Source organism: Solea senegalensis, linkage group LG2 (genome assembly GCF_019176455.1).
Source record: "Solea senegalensis isolate Sse05_10M linkage group LG2, IFAPA_SoseM_1, whole genome shotgun sequence".
In the NCBI taxonomy this organism is placed as follows: Eukaryota; Metazoa; Chordata; class Actinopteri; order Pleuronectiformes; family Soleidae; genus Solea; species Solea senegalensis.
Genome location: NC_058022.1, coordinates 14,178,170 through 14,196,184, shown reverse-complemented (window position 1 = coordinate 14,196,184; position 18,015 = coordinate 14,178,170). Strand labels below are relative to the sequence as shown.

At 41.9% G+C, this 18,015-nt stretch overlaps 2 protein-coding genes across 2 annotated transcripts in view; one reads left to right on the top strand and one right to left on the bottom strand.

The window, feature by feature from the left end:
- The first annotated feature begins 5,346 nt into the window (after positions 1-5,346).
- On the top strand, positions 5,347-13,942 carry LOC122758903 (desmin-like). The gene is made up of 10 exons (XM_044013299.1): positions 5,347-6,029; positions 9,249-9,309; positions 9,560-9,655; positions 10,949-11,110; positions 11,196-11,321; positions 11,493-11,603; positions 11,739-11,848; positions 11,946-11,998; positions 12,609-12,700; positions 13,241-13,942. The coding sequence occupies exons 1-10, from the start codon at positions 5,455-5,457 to the stop codon at positions 13,280-13,282; spliced, it is 1,428 nt and encodes a 475-aa protein (XP_043869234.1). The 5' UTR covers positions 5,347-5,454; the 3' UTR covers positions 13,283-13,942.
- A 1,233-nt stretch (positions 13,943-15,175) lies between these two features.
- The window catches only part of tmem198a (transmembrane protein 198a), a 33,421-nt gene continuing 30,581 nt past the window's right edge, over positions 15,176-18,015 (bottom strand). The window contains exon 7 of the mRNA XM_044013310.1: positions 15,176-17,796. Within this exon, the coding sequence (XP_043869245.1) occupies positions 17,644-17,796 (153 nt within the window). The 3' untranslated portion in view covers positions 15,176-17,643. The remainder of the gene's footprint in view (positions 17,797-18,015) is intronic.

Here is an 18,015-nt window from a genome sequence, read left to right as displayed (position 1 = left end):
CTTATTCTCCTCCTTTATCTAATGTCAAGATGAGTAAATGTTCAAGTTTATATTGTTGTTTCTACTGACATTAATGTGATATAATATAATATAATACAATACAATAATGATTAAAAGCACGGACAGTTCCTTTCAATGAGCTTCTTCAAAGAGCTTCGGGTTAGTTTAGTTGCACCATTGCGCCCTCTTGTGTTTGTTTGAACCAATCGACTACCTTCGACCAGAGTGCATGTTTCTCTGAACTCATTCGAATTGATAATGAAAGTATCATTCTCCATCAAAAACACATTATAGTCCAGCTCCTCACAAGTGATTCAAACAACGTTTATTGTGCAAAGTGCAAAGTAAACACTCGACTAAATAAATGAACGCCTCTTATACAGACATCACATACTCCGGCAGGTGGAAAGTTATTTGGATTGCATTGCTTTCTAATTTGTCCTCTTCACTGAATTATTTATGTATACTGTTTAAGGCATTTATGACTTTTTTGTTTTGTTGCTTCTTCACTAAAAATCAGTATATTTGAATAAAAAGAGAAAACTAAACAAAAACAAAGGGTAGTAGTTATGGTCACACTGCCTATCAAGGATAACTCCACAATAATGGCTGTCCCCTTAATCTGTGTCACACACATGGGTTTCTGAAATAAATCAAATAGACGACTGCAACACTATAGTTCACGGTGATTACAGCACATACAGACATCTGTTGAAGTGATTTGTTGCCTCAATTAAAGCAATTATAACTACATAGATTTATTCATAGAATTCCTCAACGCGGCGTTAAAAGTGGGAACATTACTCGTCACAAACAAAGGCACTTTGGTGTGGATTAATCTTTCATGAAGTCATGGATGTCTTTTCAAACAAAACAAACCCAACGCGTTTGGACCAGACTAACATTAACATATGAGCAGGATGACAGTTGCAGACCACAATAGCTCAACTTTATTATTCTCAGCCCGTCACAGTGTCTGATAATGTTGTGTGCATTAACATTGTTTATTGCTGAATATTGAGTTACACATCATCCACTTGGAATGAATCACCGTTGATTTTACTGACAGACGTCTGTCATGAAACAGGAAGTGACCTTTGGTGTCTTGCGTGACTTTGTGAATCACGTGGTTCTAGTAAATGCCCACTGTTCTCTATTTCCGGCACATTACTGTATGTTGCTGTTGGCTTTTGAGATCACATCGCTCCTAAGATAGACCTCCAGTAGATCCTTGTGAAAGATATAGTCTGTAGTTGTCATTGCACGCTTGTATGCAATCAAGAAATATGCACACACTCACACACACACACACACACAGAGGTTTGCGCAGCATTCATAGTGAGGACACTCAGACATAATGTAACCCTAACCTTAATCATCACAACTAAGTGCCTAATCCTTATGCTAACTCTAACCTAAACCCAATTCTAACCATGACCCTAAAAACAAGTGTTAACCCTCAAAAAGACCTTTGAAGGGGTGACTGAACGTGAGGACCAGCCCAAATGCCCTCACTGCCGTCTATGGTTTCTACGTTTTTTGGTCCTCACAGAGATACCTATACAGGAACACACACACACACACTCTCTAAACCTCAAACAAATTCTAACCTTCACACTTAAACTAGGTTCTAACCCCAAACAAGTATTTGAAACTCTAAGGATCAGGGGTTAGTGAACTTAAATTAAATATAACCTCACAATTACAGAAAGGCATGTACGTGCATACACACACACACACACACACACGCATATAGTCCATCTCCCATTCCACCTCTCATCCATTCATCCCATATCATACTTGGGCAGCAGCTCAAATCACTGGCATGTTTGTATGTATGTTTGTTTGGTTGCCAGGTAACACACATTCAGTATTCATCACGGATAAAACCAGCTATATGAACACTACGTAAGACATAATTAAGATTTACACTCTCACTGTCGCTCTTATTCTGCCTTTATTGTCACACTCTGCATGTGTCATTTTTAAGGAACCAGATATTTGTAGCAATAAGCTGTTTCCTACTCTTATTTACATATGTATTTTTACTTTTTAATCATCGATTTAATCGTGGGAGAATTACTGAATGCTCAAAATACTTTTTTATTTAACAGACAGTTAAGAATACAAATTAAGCCTTTACGTTAGTCATGCGCCATTCACAGCTACTGCCACACCTCGGTGGTCCATTTAAATAGGAAACCTACATTTTTCACATTTATTACATGTGCCTTAATAAATGTAAACAATTCCCAGGCACACATATAATGTAGATCTATAGTATTCATTCTAATTTGTTTAATTTAATGTAATAAACCAGCCGTGCTGAGATCTGCCTGCTGGTTTAAGGATATTTTTGGGTTAGGCATTGTTTGTTTGGGTTGTCAGGCAACTAGGTTGGTTGCTCACTTACTGTCTTGTGCTGATGATTTGCTCGTGAACTGGGAAACTTCTGGATGACAAGCCGATAATATGGTCAAGTAACACCATGTCCCGCATCGTGTCATTTAATAGTTTAATAAATCCCCCTCATTACTCCTGCTACGTGAGTGCACTGACATGGGAGATCGCACAGTTTTGAGGATATGACTCGGGGGTGGTAGTGCCCGTGGATGAGCAGTGGTAAAATAACAAACCATGTCGCTCGGGTCAACATTAGAATATGATCTTATAAAAAGTCATTCTGCCTTGTCTAGTCTATTTGTGGAAGTTACCCTGAGTCACGGTCCTGATGATGAAAAGGCCTGGTGATATATGTCTGACGATAAAATGGCACAAATTAGTTTTACATCAATATGGCTTGGGGACAAAGCATTCATTTTGAAAACCTAATTTAAATAGAGTGTATGTGAGAAAAAAATTCTGTTGAATTGTGTGAGCAAATAATCCTTTTTTAAAGAAAATTAAATATCGACTTTGTACTTTACAGCTCCTACGTCTGATGACAGCTTATGAAATACTGTAATATAATTTAAATGTTTAATTCCAAAGTATGCTCTAAAAAAATCACATGTGTTAAGTGGCCAAATGTTTTTTGAGATAAACTGGTGCAGTTGATATCTGATATCCACAAGTATATTTATCCTGTAGCATGCCAGTTAAAGCACCATCGTTATTCTTGTTTTTACTGCGGGTGTCACACTCTGTCTTCAGTCCCATGATCCTTTGGGAAAGTGACTGGACAACGGAGTTCAAACGAGAAAGCTAAAAATAGAGCTGACACTGCTGGCAGCTGACACACACACACACTCACACACAAACAGCTGTGTCAAACCCAAATACATGCATGGTCCCACACAACGATCCCTTCTACATTCATGCAGTTCGACAGAAACTATATTTCCAATGTGATGCAGGATTAACAGCAGGTTCTACTCATTGACGATACATGCACTTGTTTCATTCTTATTTGTCATAATAAGCATGTAAGAGTAGAGGTGTAATTAACCAACAGAACACTGAAAACACCGTGTGGATGTGCAGGTCCTTCAAATGTATAAAATGCTTTGGAAGTCAGGAAAAGGTTAGGGCTTTGTTTAGTTACTCCGAGCAGTATTTAGCACCTTACAGAACTGGATATAGATCCTATGACAGAGGGCGGAGTAGAGATGCCACACAGGTTTGTACTGGTTTCAGCTGCAGGCAACCCACATTGACAGCTTGACATGTGATAGACCACCAACGTGTATTCATTCATTCATTCACACAGTGACTCACTCTGAAAAACAGACCCAGGGTTTTGATATGCAACTGGTATGAAACTGATAAGCTGGCGGCTTATCTTAACCCAACCCTTTGCCGATAGTTACCAGAAGTCTAAGTCACTATTTTTATGCCTCTGCGCCAGTGACAGCCATGGTCGGGAACACTGCCATGACCACATTGTTCTCCAATTTGGTGAATTAATACAGTGGTCAAAGCTCAAAGTCACAGTGGCCACACATCCTTTCCATTGTTGTGAGCACAATACATCAGAAATCATTGGATTATTACACCTGGTACATATCATGTCTGAGCTTTGGATTATTACACCTGGTCATATCATGTCTGAGCTGTTTGGTCACTTTTTCATCAGCAGGCAGCCATTTTCCTCCAGAAAGCTCTACTAATCCATTGTATGCCACCACCGCAGATAACGTTGGCGAGTAACTACTGAATCAAGTTATTTAAAGGTATGCTGCAATACAGTGGCAAGCCCTTGTAGCAGAATGGATTGCACGACCTTCCCGGCAGCAGCTCTGTCAGTTAAACCGTATACTGCTGCTTATGTAACCAAGGGTAAAGACATAACCCTGTAACTCAATAGCCACCGGTGCAGCAGTAAATCAAAAACTATAACATATATTAATGTGCAGCATGGACGTGTGAAACATTCTTCGCACATGGTTGGAAATTTTCAAAAGATAGTTTTGAGGTTTTAAAACCAGACTGTGCCGTCGTTTCACGTCAGTCACAATGATGCCACGGTAACATGACATCATTTCACTAGTTAGCCTATTTATGGTGAGGTAAATCACTAATGTCTTCTCACATTAGAGGTTCCTAAACCAAAATGCCAAGACTGACAATCTGAGTCACTCAATCATGTCCTCATCCAAGACAACGCAGACACACACGGACACTGTCCTTTCCAGCATTTGAAACCAAACCCCTCCGACTGCTGAACTGAGGCCGGGCAACAGGAGTGACAAGGGGGAAGAGGAATGTGGGGATAAGTGGGGCTGGAGAAAAAAGGAGCAGCTGAAGAGGGGGTGGGAGAAATGGATATAGTGAAGGCTTGGAGAATAATGAAGACTTATCAAGAGACTACAATAACCTGATTACAGAAATGCCCTCCAGCTCATATTAATCAAGGGAAGCCAGATCATGGCTTCCCCCTCAAGAGGCAATCATTCATGCTAAATATTATTAATACAAATGGTTTCAAATGACATGTTTTAAATCAGCAAAAATAATGTCAATTGTCCTTTTATGCTCAGATTTTGAAAGGCAAATTGAGGCCAAAAAAGAGTTGTACTTTGACCAAAAAACTGTCAAGAATATATTTAATAATTAGCCCCCAGGTTTTTTTTTTGTTTTTTTTTTTCATTTTGATGAATGATTTGATAACAACCAAGAGTAGAAATGAGTAATCGAAACTTAGGAATACATTTTCAAAATTGGTAAATTCCTCTCGGTTTGTGCTTTGATTCAGAATGGCGACAACATAGGGTGGAGTCGAGGGGACGGAGTAGGAGGTCGTCAGGGTACAGACTTCGGTGACTGGAGAAAGAGAGAGGGACAGAGAGGAGTGGTTTGGGTCTGAGTGGGTGTGGCACATCTACAAATAGCTCCACTTCGTGCCCTACATTTCTTCACTTAAGTTTCCCTCCCAGTTGCCCAGTGGGACAGTTGGGTCTCAGCACCTCCAGCGGCTCCATCAAAACCACAAGCCATCCAAATAATCAACCAGCCATGAGCAAGTCCTACTCCTCCTCAGCCCAGTCTGCCTCCTCATACCGCCGCACCTTCGGCTCAGGCGTGGGTTCTTCTCCAATGTCTTCCCTCTTCTCCAATGTAGGAGGAGGCCGCTCCTCAAGCCATATGTCCTCCAGGGTGTATGAGGTCAAGAGCGCTGGCCTTCCCTCTTTCTCCAGCTACAGAGTGTCGTCTGGTGCCGGGGGAGCCGGGTACGGCTCCTCTACGGCCATGCGCACCTACTCCGGCGAGAAACTTGACTTCAACTTGGCCGATGCCATGAACCAGGACTTTCTCAACACAAGGACCAATGAGAAGGCCGAGCTTCAGCACCTCAACGACCGCTTCGCCACCTACATCGAGAAGGTGCGCTTCCTGGAGCAGCAGAATGCAGCACTGACGGTGGAGATTGAGAAGCTGAGGGGCCGTGAGGGGCCCGGCCGTGTGGCTGAGATGTATGAAGAGGAAATGAGGGAACTGAGGAGGCAGATTGAGGCCATGTCCAACCAACGTGCCCGGGTGGAGGTGGAGAGAGATAACCTGGCTGATGACCTGCAGAAACTTAAGCTGAGGTAATACACTTGATTTTGTATGTATGGTTGTGATACCAAGTTCCCAGAATAGAGGTTCTCTTGAGTCCTAGGTTGATATTAAGATGTTGTAAAAGTTGGAGATTAGTCTCTGACACACTGCACCTCTATAATTAGCTAAATTGCCTTCACCAGAGGGTTCCAACCTTTTCAGCCTGTGAGCTTTTGAATAGAAGCAATTTCTTCTCCCTACTATTACCACATCTAGTGAGCAGTTTAACCAGTGATGTTCGTCTTCGAATAGTTTTCAGAAGTCTGAGCATTAAGAATCCCGTTTCCCGAAATGTGGCTTCGACTCACAGATTTCCCGAGGCATCCTTCTCTTTTGGAGGAACGGAAAAACAGAGCAACACAGGAGGATACGCTCACTTTAATGAGTGTTACGTTCCACTAACTTTGTCTCAAAAGGGTCTTATAATTTAGTCACAAGAGACACATCAAAAATGAAGGGAGTGCATGAGTGAGACTCATGGACAGATGGAGATGGACAGGTAAGGTTTCTGTCAGACAGAAAGACAAGTAGATGGAGACACACCACATCTTGCTCTGTGTGTGTGTAAGAGAGAGAGAGCATATAATGTGGGTACATCTGCCTATTTGTAGCCACTGGGTCAGCGCTATGAATTTAGAATCTCTGTCACCGCAACAACAAGCAACAAGCAAATAAACAAAGGGACTTTCTGTGTGGAGTTGGCATGTTTTCCCTGTGTGTGTGTGTGTGTGTGTAGGTTCTCTCTGGATATTCCAGCGTCCTCCCACAGTGCAGGTTGGGGATTAGGTTAATTGATGGATTGGTGACCTGTCCAGGGTGTACCCGGCCTCTCACCTCTCACCCTCTAACCCTATGTCAGCTGGGATTGGCTCCAGTTCCCCAGAGGATACAATAGTAGAGAATTAACATATATATATATATATGTGTATATATATATATATATATATATATATATATATATATATATATATATATATATATAGTATGTGTGTGTGTGTGTGTGTGTGTGTGTGTGTGTGTGCACTCACAGGTGTTCATAGCCTTTTTCTTAGGACACTGCACCAACGTACATTCATTTCAACTGCCCAAACAAAGGTTTTGCTTCATTAGGACCAGGTTTTAGTCTCTATGAGGATTACTGGTCCTGACAAGGTCAGTGTTTATGCCATACAAGGCCCTAAAGAGGTAGCAAATACAGAGTTTACAGACACACACACACACACACATTTAGCACATGTTCAAACACCCACTTTTCTTTATCAGCCCTTTTTTTAAATGCTGCCTGTGGTGTTGAGTGAAGATTGGCGAAGCACCTGCTGCTCTGAGCGAGATCAAAATACTCCTCCACCAACAGGGTCAGTGCATGCATGCTGACACACGCACGCACACACACACAGGACCCTCATAGACATGATGCATTCCCTAGCCCATTGCCTAACCCCAACTAAAACCAATTTCTAACCTAAAACCAGGTCTTAAACCCCTCCATAGGACAGTTTTAGGAATATGAGGACCAGACAGAATGTCCTCACATTCCTAAAATGTCCTCACTCCCTATGATTTCTACATGATTTGGTCCTGACAAAGCTACATGTTGCGGCTTCCAAACACAAACCTTTTAGCCGCTGAGAGTCTATGAGGTTTGGGTCCTCAGGTACGTAGATTTGTAACGCGCTATAGTAGATTATGATAAAGATACGCTGAGATCCAAATATGCTTAGGTGCATTTATTGTAACAAAACAGCGCAACAAGGATGGATAAACATAAAAATGAGACTGGCGGATTAAACAGGAAAAAAGGGTGATAAATGAATGAATGAGTAGCGGTAGCGGTCAACAAAAATTACGGCTACTCCCAACCCTGACTCTCTCTCTCTCTCTCTCTCTGCGTCACCGGTGAGTGCCCACCTTTACGCACACACACTTCCGCACCGTGCACACGCCCACTCCCAGGTGAACCACGCCCTCTGCAACACACACACACTCTAACACACCGTGCTGCTCATCTTCAGCCTGTATGTCTCTTACACTACACATTCAAGAAAACACACACAGAGTGCTGTGTAGCTGTGCCTCTGCATTGACTTACATTTATAGCACGGCCTAAACAAAGCATTATCTTTGACCTTAACCCCAAGCAGTTAATGCTCAATCTTAACCTTATCACAAGTCAAATCTTAGATTTAAATCTAACCAGGTTCTCAGAAATTAGATTCTGCCTCAGTGAAACCAGGTTTTGGACCCCATGAGGAGTGACAAGGTCAGTGGTTATGCTATAGACACAGTCCTCAGGAGGTAACAAGTACACGCACACACATGCACACTCAGCTAGAGGGAGAGCTGCAGATTACATATTGTAAAACCTGTTATTGGTTCCATTTCTCCCTTTCCCCTGCAAGGTAGTTTTTGCTGGTACTTTTGCTGTTCCAGCAAAAAGCGAAAAGTAGAATGTAATTGCCACACATGCACACACACGCGCACATTTTCGGGGACATTAATATGAATAGCACAGCAGTAAAGTTTGTTAAAATATTTTCCGCAGAGGCACGGTGGAGCAGTTTAAATATGTATAAGATGCAACGTGCTGTACATATCTCATTTAAACCCCATTTCATTTAAAATATAAACACTACATAGCACACACACTGTACAACAGACCAAATACCAGAGACACATTGACAGTTTGCATGCATTTTCCACAATGATCTACAGTCATCATGATGCACAGTGAAGTGTTAATTCTGGGACCAGGGTAGACTACATCTTTGTCACAGTTTGTCCCCTTTGACTCTGACATTGTGAGAGCAGCTGCACCATAGATAGCTTTAGGAATCAAAGAGCAAGTGTGTGTGTGTGTGTAATCCTTGGTTTAATATAGTACATCGTGTAGTGTCATGGATACGCTTCCTGTTTGCTGTGTAAGGTCAAAATGCTGCGAACTCTGCCTTACTTCATAAAGACGCGTGTATGTGCAGGTACATATACGAGAATAAACTTTAGGTTGTTTGTCTCGGTGTTTGTCTCGCCTGTTCTTCTTCTTTAATCTTCCACCAGCTAGAAAAGAGTAGCGAGCAGAAGGACGGAGAAATTCGCTGTCAGTCTCGTATCAGCTGGTCCCTGAGGAAGAAGCCATATTCTCAAACACAGTTGTGTGAGTTTGTGTTCATTCATGTTCCAACGTCTCCTGTTTCATTTCCATTTTTTTGCAGACTGCAGGACGAGATTCATCAGAAGGAAGAGGCTGAGAACAACCTGTCTGCTTTCAGAGCCGTATGTATTCTATTTCCATAAATACATAAATTCGCTCGTGCATATTTTAGTCTTTAGTCATCTTCACACCTGGGGTGAAGTTTTATTCGGTTGCACAGACACATTCTTAGCCAAGTACAACTTTCCCCATCATCATCAACCACTTCCTCTGCCTCAGTTACCCCTCAAGTGCCCATACTTGCTGCACCTTTCTTTTTATCTTTTGGTTGGCCACTATAATTATTGTGTGTCTGTTTTGCGTTTCGTTCAGGATGTTGACAATGCCACTCTGGCCAGGCTGGACCTGGAGAGACGCATTGAGAGTCTGCAAGAGGAGATTGCCTTCCTGAAGAAGATCCATGAAGAGGTTTGTTGATCTGACTGTGAATGAGGTGTGGCTGCCTTTTAGTAGGACACACCTACAGTAATACAGCTATGCGCTCCATGTGCAGGGCGGTGTGTAGTGTATCACGTAACAAATATCCTGTAACATCAGACGTGAGTCTCTGTCAGCATGCAGCTCGTCGGGGGGGGATTGAATGTGTCACACTTAAACACATGCATCAGTGTTAAAACACATCCTTTAACCGCATTTACACAACCTTCACATTGTCGGACTCTTTTTCTTTATCGCTTCACACATATGCGGTTCAGTTACTTTTTCTGCAGCGCTGCATTTGTGCACAGTCACTTGCACACATCAAAGGAGACAGTCAGACGCCCGCTGGCGTACTGGAGTTTCCTTTTTGTTATTCTGTCTTCCCCGCCTCAACTATGACCTCTCAGAAACTGCTGATACGTTGAAGGAAGTATGTCAGCTGTTGTGTCTCTGTAGGCTTGTGTGTGTCTGTGTGTGTGTGTGTGTGCACGCACATGAACAGATGCAAAGTTATTTATGTCTTTTGGAAGACAGCTGGCTGGTAGCAAAGCTGTATTTTTGCTGCCTGGACTGACGCTGGGTTATCTGGCTATAGCTATCAATATGTTGGGAACGTCCCATACCAGACGTTGACTTTAGGTTATTTTATTGTGTTCATCTGTATGTGAAGTGCACACTGATATCAATGAATTATGTTTTTATGACCTTTCAGGTCATCCATTGTCAAGTGTCGTGACAGAGAGAGGGACAACATGGCTCTCACTGATCCATTTACAGAATTCGAACATTTATAATTACATTTCACAATTATATCACAATGTATATTGTTATTCAATTATTGCCCAGCCTTAACCTGAGGGCCACTGTACGTTTTCCCACATAGGAGGAAGGAGATCAAGGGAGTAACATTCTGTAATCTCAGGCTCTTTTCATTCATCCAATCAATTCATTCCTTGTCTACCACTTTATCCTCCACATGAAAGTGGTGCGGTTCACCCTGGACCGATCATCAGTCCATCACAGGGCAGACATATAGAGATGAACGACCAGTCACTCACACACTCACACACTCACACCTAAGGTCAATTTAGAGCGTCCAATTAACCTTTGCATGTTTTTGTACTGTGGAAGAAAACCTTTGCGAGGCAACATGCGTGCCACCACTAGATGGCACTAAATCTTACAAATTGGTTCTTTAAAAATAAAAAAAAATAAAAACATAGATATATATTTTCTTTATTCGCATATAAACGTGATCTTCCTTCTCTTGTCACCTCTCAGGAAATCCGTGAGCTGCAGAGCCAGATGCAGGACACTCAGATCCAGGTCCAGATGGACATGTCCAAGCCCGACCTGACCGCTGCTCTGAGGGACATCCGCGTGCAGTACGAGGGCATCGCCGCCAAGAACATTGCCGAGGCTGAAGACTGGTACAAGTCTAAGGTATGGTGGTGGCACACACACACACATGCGCACACACACACACATAGAGGACTGCTGATAGCACACTGGTCCCCTCTCTCCCCAGGTGACTGATCTGAACCAGGCTGTGACTAAGAACAGCGATGCACTGCGTCAGGCCAAGCAGGAGAGCATGGAGTACAGACACCAGATCCAGTCCTACACCTGTGAGATTGACTCCCTGAAAGGCACCGTGAGTATCAGCTTCAGTTTCTCACACTCGTGAATCGTTTCATTACATTTCCTCAGTCTGATTCTGCCACCATTTTGGCTTTTCTTACTTTCCTTCACTCATAATTTACACCTTCACCCTTTTCTTTCAGTCTCTTTCAGTCTAAGCTATGTTTTCTCTCTTCCCCTGCAGAATGAGTCTCTGCTGCGCCAGATGAGAGACATGGAAGGCCGCATGGGCCAAGAGGCCTCTGGTTTCCAGGATACTATCTCACGCCTGGAGGAGGAGATCGCTAAGATGAAGGTATTCAGCATATCACATTTTACACTGACTCCTCGGGAGGTGCAGTGACAAACTTATACTGAATTCAGAGTCTTGCTCTGCGCCTCTGATTTTGAAAACAAGTTGACAGAAATCTTTTCATCCACTGATTTAAAGGATGACATGGCCCGCCACCTGAGAGAGTACCAGGACCTCCTCAATGTGAAGATGGCCCTTGATATTGAAATTGCCACATACCGCAAGCTGCTGGAGGGAGAGGAGAGCAGGTGTGTGTTTGTGTGCTCCCTGGAACATTGTGTCATTTTGTATTTAGGTGTGAATACATCCTCCTGTTATTACTGACGTGTTTGTGATTATTCACAGGATCACTACCACTGGACCTGTCCAGACTGCTTATTCCTCCATTGGATTCAGAGGTGGGAGGAAACACCACACACTCTTCCCATCACACATCAATATCCATAGAAATCCGTGTCACATTCCAGATGAGACTAAGTATAGCTTGTGACTGTATATGGCAGGTGCTATTTTGAGGGGATGACACACGTGTGCAGCATCACATTCTGTCCACTGTGTGGTGATATATGAACTCTCAAAAAAAAAGAAACCTCACTCACTTGGCTCTTTGATTTACAGAGGCAATCGTCACGAAACCCCACATCAATAATCCAACAAGTTAGCCTCCTCGTTTACAGATGCAATGTGCAATTACTCTCTGCCAGCGACTGCGCTCGCTACACTTTGCAGCTGCTCAAATAAAAACAGTGAGCAATAATTAGAGATGATTTATTAGGTATGGCAAAGATTTAGTGGCACCAGTGATTTTCTGTGTGGGTTTGACTTTTAAGTGGCACTTATTCCGAGTCCACAGACTGACGCCTGTCATCTCAAAGTTCAGAGCGTGTCTTCGTGATGATTTACCTCCCGTGAGCAATGCGAGTGTCTGTAGAGCAAGTACAGTAGAGTCTGTGATAACAGCAATGGAGGACCACAGTTTAAGAGCTGTGTGTGAATGTGTGCTTACAGAGACCAGTCCTGAGTCCCAGCGTCAGCGCTCACCAGAGGTTCACTCCAAGAAAACTGTTCTCATTAAAACCATCGAGACCCGAGATGGAGAGGTTTGAGCACACACACAAACACACACACACACAATCACACAACGTTTTATGTTTTTCCAGCAGTTACTTTACATGTAAAGTAGTTCAGCTATGATGTTAATAATTGTGCAGCTGAGCTGTTTTGATTCTTTGTTGATTGTTGATTCTCACCCAGATTAAGTATTCTATGAGCCAGGGTGCTAGTGCCCAAAGTGTAAGTCTGGTTCCAGTATCTTTTGACACCTGTTCACCATAGCTTTCATTTACCTTCATAGATGGTGCAATAAGCTAACGTTCACAAGTGCATTTGGCAGCATCACAAAAAAATCCCATTCCTGGAGTTTTAATCTTAGCTACAGTAACACGTTACACTGGCTTCCACGAATACGCAGCTTCACTGTCAGCCGCTTCTGTCGCCCGTGCACAGTATTTCACGCGACACTCAAAAACAATACATGCAGGCACGAGTATCAACCTACTCACTTTGTTGTGTTGTTTCCAATGTTTGTTGTTTACTTCTTTTGTTACAGTTTGCACATAATCTCTTTCTGTCCTCCTCAGGTGGTCAGTGAGTCCACACAGCACCAGCAGGACATCATGTGAACAAACAGAGGCAACATTAGAACCTATAAATAAGAATAAATGAAAAAAAAAAAAAATCAAAAATAGACAGCTATTTACATTTTCCTTTCTTTACTACGATGATTATTAAGCCGAGCCCATTTTTAGATGAGGAACACTGACCAATTTGAAAGGAAAACGTTGAATTATATACGTGGATACATGTATCTTGATACAACGCCATAATGCACTGCATTAATGATAAACGAAATAGATGCGCAACAGAGGTGCAATGCACTGCATTCCAGTCAATTCTTTCCACCTCTCAAAAAAGAAACATTTGTCTATAAATATAAATCAAAGGCGAGAGCAAAGTTTAAAGTCACAGCGAACACTGAATTGTTTCCAAGGTGCGAGACAGATCAGTGAAACACTACGATGTGAATTAATTACAGAACGTTAAGCTAATCTTTCTGAGCTAAGTGCACACGTATATGACCTGAGTACGAAGGGCTGATCTGAGGGAAGTGCGACGTCGGTCTGAGGTTTGATTAAATGTCAGAAGCACAAATGTCTGATGGAAAAGGAACTTTTGAGCTGTGCTGTTGTTTTCACAGTATTGTGTGTGTAAGGGTAATCATGTCAATGTTGATGCACTGGGACAAAATCTCAATAAATAAAGACATTTATTGTGAGCGCTCACTTTCTCTAGTTTTAGACAAATCTTTGACTTTTGTGTGTTTGTGTGTGTGTTTTGTGAGGATTCATGCTTTTTTCAGTGGCTCCCTTATGCAATGTTTCCACCCAATGCATTAATCATCTGATGTGGACCAAAATGATTGTAGTTTTTCAAGCCAAGCGTAACACTCCTCTGACTTTTAATTTACTTTTATAAAGAGAATAGGGGATGCAGTTCTTTTCAAACTATCAGTGCTGCTCTTGGCGTAGACAGAAGAGAAGAACGAACAATAGCTTTTAATGAGGTGGTCCTCGCCGAGCTTTGTTTCCCGCAGAAAGCAGATTAGCAGCTCCAAGAATTACAGCTGGTGCAGTTTGTTTAGGTCTAAGTCGCTGGACTGAAAATGTCAGTGCCGATAACAAAGAACCAAAGTGGGGAGTGTGGGAAGGAGAAAATAAAGACACTGACAATAAAGGTGCAAGCAAGAAAGAGAGCGAGACCGAGAGTGTGGCACAGAGAGAAAATGAGGGAAACAGAGGGGACAAATGTAACGGGAAAGTTATTCAGAGACACACAGGCAAAGAAATGAGAGGAGGATTCATGAGAAATAATAACAGAGCGACAGCTAGAGAAGGTCATTCCATTGCTGGGGCTCTAATTAGTGGAGCCATGTTGGTCAAACCTTCAAGTCTCCATCGCTGTTTGTTCACGGTTCTGACAATAGCAACAATGTCAGAGTCGCTGGTCAATGATAAGGAGGCAGCAAGTAATTCATTTCCTCTGAATTAAGCCATTTTACTTCTCTGATTTCTACTCTATCAGGAGTTGAAAGTACACGTTGTTGTTTGTTTTTATTCAAAAAGGTTTTAACCTTTTGTGTTTACATAATTACCGCACCGCAAATGTTGGCTGGGATGTTACGAGTCAGACCAAACGACCAAACCACATTCTACAGTGTTAATGATGTAAACCTATTTTACAGGTGAACACTCAACAGCACTGGATAGAAACATGCGATGGTAGTTTGTGAACTTCAATTCAAGTATTTATGGGTTGCAATTTGTTATCTCCTGGCTGACAAATGATAGAGGTCTACTGTATAATATCTGCCATTGAACACAAGAATAAAACCAGTTAACACGACAGATTTCACTGTCGTGTTGAATGTGTTTAAAAGTTATTTCAACATAATCATAAATGCTCACCTCAATTAGCAAAAGACTGTCGGAACAGCAGAGACAACAAGACCTGCAGGCTGAAGAACCACAATGTTTATTTTAGGTCCATATAAATTCATGCGCAATACCAACAACAACAACAATAATAATAATAATAATAATAATAATAACAATAAACAAATGTAAACAGGGTGGTATGAAAATGATTTGCCGTCTCAGAATCTCACAATGGCAAGATGAGAACAAAAAAAAAACAAGTGCATCCACCACCCAGGCAAAACAAAGCCAACCGGATATACAGTAAATAACATTAGCAATCAAGGTGTGAACAGGGGGAAAAAACCCACATATTTGTACATTTAAAAACTATTTACAGTCCAATATCTACAATAAAGACATTATTACCCCATCATATTTTCAGCAGTGATCAGCAAATAGAGAAGACGTGTAAAAGAATTGTTCACCAAAGGTCCAAGATTTAGAACAGGGTTAGATTTTGTTTCCAGTGATACAGCAGAACAAAAGGTGATTTAACATAATACATGAAAATAGGAGAAAGAAGATTTAAGGTGCCTTTTCAAAGACCTTTACCTGGACAGTGTAAAAAAAAAAGAAAAGAAAAGAAGACGAACCTATTCACTGGGACTGAATATTGTCATGTTAAATATTCATTATTGTTCTACTTCACATATTTTTTTTCGATTACCGAAGAGGTTGCAGTGTGGTCACTGTAAACAATCAGAATATAACGCTCACTTTCAGCTCGCCGTGTTTCCCACAATTTCAGTCAGTCAGTGCTGAAAATGATTTGTGCACCCTGGGAAACCAGACGCTTGTTTGTTTGTTTTTCCACATTAACAGTCACACACAGAAACACAGACACGTTGGAAACAGTTACACAAGGATTCTCATGCATTAATGGGTAACAGTGAAAATCCCAGCCCGCTGAAGCCCAGAACCACCTCAGCATGAAGACGTACAGTGCTTTCGTCGTTAAGCAAAGTCTTGTCTCTTGAATCTATTTTAACTCTTAGAAAATAAGGTATAAAACGAACCATACAAAACTCAAATAGTTTGTTTCCGATGCTGTGGAATGCACGTTTGTGTTTTGCAATATTAGATTTGATTTCATGTTTACAGAAACATTCAATTCCAGATGGAACTGAAACTGCACTGAAAACACTTCCTTTACAAAAGTCCTCACTTCCCCGGACGCTCAGCACAACAACGGCGTGTCTGTGGGATTTCATTTTAAAAAAATGAAATCACACAATACAAACATATTCACACACAAACAGTTAAGGTCCAGTAGTAAACATTAGAGGGCGCTGTTTGTAGGGAGATTTCATTTTTTCCACCTTCACCTCCTTTTTAGCATCAGTTCACGTGTCAGAATGACGAGATTCACATTTGACTCATGAGGATATTGAGTGAAAAGAGTGAACATAACATGACTACATACATTATCAGTGATCCCCCCCACTCTCTCTATTTGGTATGAGCCATCATTTGTCACTGGGCTCATTTGCTCACACACACAAAACACTTTATTGACATTGTCTCTGTAATGCATTTCAAGTCAACAGTCAAATACATGGACCACCACCAGTATCAGACACGTCTTGATTATGTTCTAACAGCATTTCTGAACCAGATAGATTGGGACGAGTGGTGGACAGGGAATGTGAGAGCACTTCGAGCCATGACTAAGAATCAGATTTACATACAGTCGCTTTAAAGTCAGTGGAAAGAGGACACAGGGAGGGAGGTACGGATGCGTCTCCTGCTCTGGTCCAGTTGGCGATTGGGGGGGGGGCATTTTTCTCCTTGGAAAATGGCAGCAACATAGTCGATGACACACTGAGTGCTCGTGAGTTGAAGTACATTAAAAAAAAACCTGTCTTTAATGGGAAATGCTTAATGCAATGCACTCAGAGCCAAAACAACACGTGTGCCCCCAAGTCTGGATTTCATTCAGTAACTTTTCAAAGAATAACATAATGAAGAGCTGCCTCTCTGTTCCAGTGTGTTTTTTTTAAATGTTCTTTCTTAAAGCCAATATATATTTTTACATTGACTCCTTGAATACCATAGTTATACAGTTATATCTTGCATGGCCTAACCACTTAGGGAGAAATTGGTGTTTTACACTTTAATTCTCTCTATAATTTGATTGGAAATCTCCTTAAATCAAATGATCGACACAAACAGTTCAGTCTGTTCCCCACAAGACAGGTCCAGTTATTTTTCCAGTGTCCTCTCAATAGGTCCAGTACCAGAAGACTCACATTGCTTCAACAGTAGTCAGTTGTTGTTCCTTATTTCTTGATATTTAAAAAAACACAAAATGGGACCGAGCTGTCCTTATAAATAAGCAAACTCTTATCTGAGAGGAGGAAACCAATGTGAGACTCAGCCTTCCCACTTTTGGGATAGGCAGTCGCTTAGGTCGGCACAGTAAAGTTCGATATTCTAACTGTGACAACATTTCGTTTTTCGAGCAGATTCTGCAGTCGTGTGCACGGAAATGAGCCTCATTTGCTGCATCATATGCGAACTGGGGGTCCATTAGGGGCCGTGAGGGGCACCTGAGAGCCACAGTCATAGTCAAGTTCGGCCATCCGGGATCGGCTCATCATTCGACTGTGGGAGTACGCCCGCCTGTCAGTCTGCCTGTCCCTGAAACTCCTGATGTAGCTCTGTAAACAGACACAAAATACCTTTAGTGAGCATCAGTATACTAACACACGAAATACAGTTGTTAACGTTGGCTCCGCTGTGTCTCAGCTAGCTCCAGGACTCTGTTTACTTGCTTCTGTCAGCGGCATTCACATTAGAGACTTGACACTTCTGACACCACGTGTTGTGCTGTGCACTTCATAAACGGATCAGAGACCAGCGCATAGGTTCATAACATT

What these genes read in the sequence shown, in the direction of transcription:
- LOC122758903 (XM_044013299.1), top strand. Translation starts at nt 5,455, where the DNA reads ATGAGCAAGTCCTACTCCTCCTCAGCCCAGTCTGCCTCCTCATACCGC. An exon ending in TTGACTCCCTGAAAGGCACC is followed by an intron (nt 11,322 to 11,492) that starts GTGAGTATCAGC and finishes CTTCCCCTGCAG; the next exon opens with AATGAGTCTCTGCTGCGCCA. An exon ending in TTCCTCCATTGGATTCAGAG is followed by an intron (nt 11,999 to 12,608) that starts GTGGGAGGAAAC and finishes GTGTGCTTACAG; the next exon opens with AGACCAGTCCTGAGTCCCAG.